The 7,982-nt window shown below is 44.3% G+C and overlaps 1 protein-coding gene across 1 annotated transcript; it reads left to right on the forward strand.

Moving 5' to 3' along the window:
* Positions 1 to 5,217: 5,217 nt before the first annotated feature.
* Positions 5,218 to 7,430, forward strand: LOC119363814 (pentatricopeptide repeat-containing protein At4g21065-like). Its single transcript, XM_037629181.1, has one exon. The coding sequence runs from the start codon at positions 5,246 to 5,248 to the stop codon at positions 7,037 to 7,039; it is 1,794 nt and encodes a 597-aa protein (XP_037485078.1). The 5' UTR covers positions 5,218 to 5,245; the 3' UTR covers positions 7,040 to 7,430.
* The last annotated feature ends 552 nt before the right edge of the window (positions 7,431 to 7,982 follow it).

The following is a 7,982-nucleotide window of genomic DNA, read 5'->3' on the forward strand; positions in this document are numbered from 1 at the left end:
GAGATTTTTAAAAATTCGTCAAATTCTGAAGAATTTGACGAAGATTAGAGTGAAGAAATAGAAACACAAGGAAAACTAAGTCATCACATATCAAAGTACATGCAATCTGGATACGAAAGAGTGAAGAACATGCAATCATACATTCATACACGCATGAAGAAAATGAACTAAGGAAATGAAAGATAGTGAGATGAAATTCTTCAGTTCAAATTCGTCAGAGCACAGATCACAAATCCTTCAGCAGCGGAATAAAGTAAGAGAGAGTTGAGGAACTTGAAACCAGATTGGCTCGGTGAAGACAATGATATTTGATAGACCAGTTCCAGTTGCTGCATCAACTGTACGTCTGGTTAAGGCGGCTGAGTCGCAACTCACAGGACACACAATCCTCACTGTATTTCTCTTGAGCTAAGGTCACTTAGTCCTCGTCCAATCACTCGTGGTAAGTCTTCAAGGTAAACTTCAAAAACCTTCATAGACTTGTTCACCTGCACACCACAATTACTCTTGGTGTATCCAAAACTTGACGCCTAACCGTCTGAAAGAATGACAGTTTTCAAAGGTAACAGGCGTCGGATCACACAGATCAATCTCTTCAGTGATGCTTAATCACTTTAGCTCTAGGGTTTTTTCTCACTTAGAATTCTCTCAAAATCATCAGAGGATGGATTGCTCTCTTATGACAAGTGTTAGTTTCTCTCGGAGCAGCCAACCAACAAGTGGTTGTGGGGGACGGCTATTTGTAGCCAGGGCAACCCGACATGAATTGTCATAAATGCCCTTCTCTCATTCGACCGTTGTCACGATAAGGATCCACTCGACAACTTGCACACGGCGTAGCAACGGTTGATATTTGAACTCTCAAATTCGTCGGGGCACTCAATTTCCTCACTCTTAGGCAGAACGCACTGGTGAACTCCTAACTCCTCAGCATGACCAAATTCGTCAGCGGCCAGATGAACTGCCTCAGCTGTATAGGAGATTTCCAAAGGCTTCATTCGAAGCGACTTGTGTATAGGTTTGGATAGGTTTGAGCATCACTTTGGAAATGTGAAATATGATTCACCTAGACCCCCTTTGACAGTACGATTTTTTCTATGACTCAAAGAAGAAGAAACTATGAAAACAAAGTATTCACACTTCAATTTCTTCAAAGGTCGTACCAATTTCATCATCAATTTTTTCACTTGAAGAAATACATTTTTAGGGGTCATCTTCCATGTGTTAAACCAAATCTTCTGGAACTCTGTCTTCTGTGTATACTCACGAACTCATTAGTTCCTCAACCTATTTGTCATCGATACTCTAAAACCACTAATGGGGCACTTGCTGCACTTACAAATAGCGATCACGCATCCACCTTGGTTGCGCTACTAGGCCGACACACATTGTTGGGGACATACTTAAAAAATTTGTGAACATTTTAGAAGTTTTTAAACATTTTGTCATTTTTTCCCGAAAAATTATTTTATTTTATGTGAACATTTATTTTTCCTCAATTTTTTAAACCAAAACAAAAACAATATATTTAAATTAAAATTGCAAAAGATATTTTTGATTTTAGCTTCCGTCGTGAGCTAGGTTATACTGGTGGCGATCCAATATACTGAAGTAGAGTTTCGGCAGCATTCCGTAGACTAGCACAGAAAAACTGATGGAATAACTAGTGGGAGGAGAAGCAGCCTAGCGGCGTATCTCCATCTAGATTAATATAGACGAGAGGGAAGAGAAGGGGCACAGACATCAGCGGCATGATCCAAGGGATTGGTGTGTCCTTTGGGGTGTGCCCCCACTATATATAGATGACCAAGGACACCGACTTGAAGGAGGGGAAGCCCCTTGAGGTCGATCGACCTAGGGATTAGAGTCCTCCTAGGACGACTCCTTCCCCCTTTACACACCTGCTTGCCTTGCCCCCATGATGGAGGGGGTGCAATGTATGCCCCCCAATTAGGCCCATGTAGCTGCTCCCTTGGGACAACCAAGGGATCGACCCACTAGACCCTTCCAAACTTTCCAGAACATTTCAGAAACTCCCAAAGCCCCTTGGCATTTTTCAGGGAATTTTCGGGACCTTCCCGACATGACCGAGTGCGCTAGGGCGTCTACGTCGCCACCCCAACTTCTATTACTATGTGGCTGGCTCGGACGGCATTGTGTTGATTGCTCATCGACCGCGAACACAAAGGTGGCTCCCTACGAGGCCCCGACAATTATGCATGACATCCCGACTGCCTGCACCGACAGTCGTGCTATGTCGCGCAACCATGCGCATTATCCATCGATGAGCATGCAACATGACACACTAGCGTTCCCATCCGTTGTCGGCATGCGATAGAGCCCAAGGAAACTTGGGTTGCTGGATCAAGGACGACATCGGTCGAGGATCGCGAAAAATATTGCCCACCACTCATCTTGCCACTCTTCTCCGTGCAGGAGCTGGTATACACCAACGTTGTCACAACATAGTTGGCGCCACCACGACCGAGGACAATCGGTCACACGTCACTTCCCTTTAGATATTATTTTATGTAGCAGCATACGTGTATTTAGGTAGTACTATGTTCGTCTGGATTTATTTGTCCTTTTTATATTTTGTGCCAAATTTTAACCTAACAAAATATAAGTTATATGTCATAAAAGTTACATTATTGAATTTATATTCGAAAGAGGTTTTCAATGATACTCCCTCTGTCCTAAAATAAGTGACTCAACTTTGTACTAATTTTAAGTACAAAGTTTAATCACTTGTTTTGGGATGGAGGGAGTACTATTTTTATGATGTATAATTTATTTTTTGGTAGTTATATCAAAGTTTAAAGTTTGACTCAATTAAAAATCAAAATACAAAAAGACTAAAAAACCAGAAAAAATGTGGTACTCCTTCTGTAAAGAAATATAAGAGGTTTAAATCACTACTTTGGTTATCTATAAGGGCATGGCGAATGGGTAGCCTCAAAGATTATGTTTCATAAGCCAACTAGGCTCGGATGCCACTGTGGCAGTAGGACCGCTGCTTGCATGTGCCAGGTGAAGCTTGCAGAGAAGACATGTTCTTCAAATAAGGAAAGAAAAAGTAAGGAGGGAGAGGAAAAAAGGGGAGGCAGAATGAAAAAGATAACACATGGGGACCAAAGGATGACGGGTGTGATCGTGTGAGGGCATGTACAATGGTGGAATATGGATACATATGCCCCATGACAAAAAGTAATTTGAGGCATCTACATTTATTTTTTCTTCTCAATGCAAGCTACCATTAGTGGGCCTCATTAAAAAATAAAAAATAAAGACTCTAGTATACATGCATCTCTACTTTCCACTCCACCTTTTCAGCTTTTGTTACCGGACCATACTTTTTTTCTTCAAGCACCCGCCTCCTGGAGAGGATCCCGCTTCCCTATCCGAACCTACTTTACATCATATCCGATCCTACATGACATGCGAGGCATCACCTTAAGGCTATGCATTGTACATGGCGGCAGCACCACCATAGCCACCATTGGACTGAATGCATGTGAGCAATAGCCTTAATCCTCTCATGCCTATGTGTTTGATGGAGCACCTGGCAGCCTCCATTGGGTCTCCATTGGTCATGCCCTAAACACTTTTATATTTTTTTACCCAGGAAGGGAGGGAGTATATAAGATTTTCGTTGCGCCGCGTTCCCTCCCCAAAGGGAAAAAGTCCATTTTAAACCTTAAACTTGTAGGGGTCGGACGAAATGAACCCTCAAGTCGAAATCCCGGTCGATTGCACCCTAAACTATACAATCCCGGTCTAAATCAAACCCTGACATTGTTTCAACTGGGATTCGTCTGGTGGGCCGGCCCGTTAGGGTTTTTTTTCCGTTCAAACACAAAAATTCCAAAGGGCGCATACCGGGGCAGATCCTATTTGACGCCCGCAGGCGTCAAAAGGACGTGGCTTCGCTGAAGCCTGCACACCCGACGCCTCATTTGGGCATCCCAGGGTCGCGATGATTTTTCTTCTTTTTCCTGTTTCTTTCCTTTCTTTTTTCTGTTTCTATTTCTTTTCTTTTCTTTTTCCTATTTTTATTTTTGTTTCTTTTTCGTGTATTATTACCAGTTCATTGCATATTTATGTTCAGCGTATATTTAAGAAAATGTTCAACATCTTTAAGAAAATGTTCATTGTGTATTTTAAAATTGTTCGACATATATTCACAAGAATGTTCAATGCATATTTAAACTTTGTTCAGTGTATATCACAAAAATATTCAATGTGTATTTAAATATTTGTTCAGCATATATAAAAAATATTCAATGTGTATTTAAATATTTGTTCAGCATATATAAAAAATGTTCAGGTGATGTAAGTTACTTCTTAAAGTCGGGCGCCCCTAATTTAACACTGGAAGACGGCAGGTCTGTTGGTTTGGAAGATGTATGCACTAGCGGCAGATCGCGAGTTCGAGCTTTACTCGTGAAACAATTTTCAAGCTAAATTTTTTCATGCGCCTGGATTTTTTAATATCCATTGAACATTTTCTTAATGTACGATGAACATTTTAAATTATACATAATGAACATTTTGGGAAAACTATGAATATACGTGTTGAACAATTTGCGAATATGCATTGGACATTTGTAATATACGTTGAACAATTTTCGAATACACATTAAAAATTTGTGTAATATACACTGAACAAATTTTAGAAACATAGGGTACAATTTATATTCATTGAGCAATTTTTAATATACAATGAACATTTTATAATGCATGATGAACTTTTTTGTAATATACTGTGAGCATTCCTAAATATACAATGAACATTTTGTAACACTATAGGGAAAAAGAAACATTAAAAATAAAAAAATAAATCATAAAAAAGGAAAAAGGAAAAGATTATAAATATAAATATAAAAAATAAAAAGGAAAAGGAAAAGAAAAAAGAACCAGGAAAGAAAAACCGAAAAAAAACAAATAACAAACAAAAAAACTGAAGCAACAACGCGCAGCACGGGCTGCCGCGAACTAGGCCGGCCCACCTGCGGGCGTTTCCTCCCCAATCCCGATCATTCTTTGCCACATCAGCAATCCCTGTTTGGAAAATGACCCGAAGGTTTGATTTAGACCGGGATTGCAGAGTTCAGGGTGCAATCGACCGGGATTTCGATTTGAGGGTTTGTTTCGCCTGACCTCTACAAATTCAAGGTTTAAAATGGACTTTTTCCCTCCCCAAAGCCATCACGAACCCTGACCGCGGCACGGCCATGCCATTGCCATGCGCGAGGCAATCGCTCCTGCACCACCTTCCACGCACCCGGCGCTGCGCCACTGCGTCGCGCTCCTCCGCCTCCACCTGCAGTCTCCCTCCGTCTCTGCCGCCAAGCAGATCCACGCGCGCGCGCTCCGTGCGGCTGGCGTGCCCCTCTCCCACCCTCTCCTCGCCAAGCACCTCCTCTTCCACCTAGCTTCTCTCCGCGCCGGCGCTCCCCCGCTCCTCTACGCCGTTGCCGTCCTCTCCCGCCTCCTCCCCGACCCGGACCCTTTCTCCCTCAACACCGTCCTCCGCATCGCCGCGTCCTCGGCGCGCCCACGCCTCGCGCTCGCGCTCCACCGCCGCCGCCTCGCGCCGCCCGACACGCACACCTACCCGCCGCTCCTCCAGGCCTGCACACGCCTCCTTGCCCTTCGCGAAGGCGAAAGCCTCCACGCCGAGGCCTCCAAGAACGGCCTGGTGGCGCTCGTCTTCGTCAAGAACTCGCTCGTCCACCACTATGGCGCGTGCGGCCTCTTTGAGAGCGCCCACAGGGTGTTCGACGAAATACCGGTGCTGGAGCGGAACCTCGTCTCATGGAACTCCGTCATGAACGGGTTCGCGGCCAATGGGAGGCCCAACGAGGTACTGACAATCTTCCGGGAGACGTTCGAGGTGGACCTCATGCCGGATGGATTCACCATTGTGAGTGTTTTGAATGCGTGTGCGGAGATCGGGGCGTTTGCTCTCGGGAGGAGGGTGCATGTGTTCACGTCGAAGGTTGGGTTAGTAGGGAACAGACATGTTGGGAACGCGCTGATTGACCTGTATGCCAAGTGCGGCGGAGTTGAGGATGCAAGGAAGGTGTTTGAGGAGATGGGGGTGGGAAGGACCGTCGTCTCATGGACGTCACTGATCGTGGGTTTGGCAGGGAATGGGTTTGGGAAGGATGCACTCGAGCTGTTTGGTCTGATGGAGGGGGAGAAGCTTATCCCTACTGATATCACTATGGTGGGAGTGCTGTATGCTTGTAGCCACTGCGGGTGGGTCGACGATGGGTTTCGATATTTCAATGAGATGAAGGACAAGTACGGCATAGCACCAAAGATTGAACATCTTGGATGTATGGTGGATCTGCTGGGGAGAGCTGGAAGAGTTGAGGAAGCACACAATTATATCAGCACGATGCCACTGGAGCCCAATGCTGTTGTGTGGCGGACATTGCTAGGTGCTTGTGCTATGCACAAGAAGCTGGAACTTGGGGAGGCTGCTTGGGCCCGGCTGGTTGAGCTTGACCCTGGGCACAGCGGCGACTATGTCCTCCTCTCAAATCTGTATGCTGCTGTTGGGAGGTGGGCAGATGTCCATGTCCTTAGGAAGACAATGGTCACGCGTGGAGTGAGGAAAAACCCAGGGCATAGCCTTGTGGAGCTCCGCAACTCGGTCTATGAGTTTGTTATGGGCGATAGATCACATCCTGAGAGTGATCAGATATACCAAATGCTTGCCGAGATAGCAGAGAGATTGAGGCGCCAAGGTTACGACCCCCGCACAAGCAATGTATTGGCAGATATAGAGGAGGAAGAGAAAGAGGCTGCATTAAACTACCATAGCGAGAGGCTGGCCATTGCCTTTGCCTTGCTGAAGTGTCTTCCTGGTACTCCTATCAGGATAGTGAAGAACTTGAGGGTGTGTGGAGACTGCCATTTGGTAATTAAGCTAATATCTAAGGTATATGACCGTGAAATCATTGTTAGGGATCGCAGTAGGTTCCACCATTTCAAAGGTGGAGAATGTTCATGTAAAGATTATTGGTAGTTGATTCATGTACGGACTGACAGTGATGAATGCATGGTTTATGAGGTTCCATGCCCTATAATCAGGGGAATGCTGGTGACTTATGGTTGCAGAACAGTTCTATAGAACTTCATTTGTCGACACCTCATGTTTTGACTCAACCACAACATCTGGTTTCTGTTGCACAGGACTACTGCAGCGAAAGCATTGGGGCAACCTCATCTATTACAGGTCGCTGCAATCTCAGTCTTGGTCTAACTCGCTAAATGTGTAGTGGAAAAAATAAGCTTCAGGACATGGCACATCAAAAAGCAAGGTTGAAGCTGGATACTGCCATCTCCATTCTATTGTTGGAAATATTATGATGTAAATTTCTGAGTCCTGGTTGTACAACAAGTTCTGTAGAAGTTCAGATCTCGACACATGTGTTGATTCAGTCACATTATCCAATTTCTGAATGGAAGTGTGGAGGTAACCTCATCTATTATTCTCATATCTAGTCCAACTTACAAAATGTGGAAGTGAGAAACAGAGGCAACCAGAGATACAGCAGATAGCAGGTTGGGAGCTGATACTGCTAGTGTATACTACAATTCTAATGACGCACCTGTGTTTCAGAATTTGCACCTCTAAAATAGTCTGCGTCGTACAAAGAATCTACCAGTATCCTACTGTTTGGTATGCTCCATGGGATATTACTGTGACAGATCATTAAGATTTTCTGTTTTTTTCTCAGACAGTAAGGTTGTCTTGAATGAATGTTCTGTTTCTTGTAATCAAAGATTCACAGTAGATGATTGGCATGATAAAGCTAGGGATGATACAGTTTGCAGGGTTCCTCAATCTATGGGATTTAGTCGCCGATACAAATCCGATGCCTCATCTTTGAAGATGAGTTCTGGTGGATGTGGACCCTAGACGAAGTGTATTCGGCAAAGACAGCTTACACAACCTTTTCCCCACT

The sequence above is a fragment of the Triticum dicoccoides genome, chromosome 2B (genome assembly GCF_002162155.2).
Source record: "Triticum dicoccoides isolate Atlit2015 ecotype Zavitan chromosome 2B, WEW_v2.0, whole genome shotgun sequence".
In the NCBI taxonomy this organism is placed as follows: Eukaryota; Viridiplantae; Streptophyta; class Magnoliopsida; order Poales; family Poaceae; genus Triticum; species Triticum dicoccoides.

Coding starts and splice junctions, on each gene's coding strand:
- LOC119363814 (XM_037629181.1), top strand. CDS start 5,246: ATGCGCGAGGCAATCGCTCCTGCACCACCTTCCACGCACCCGGCGCTG.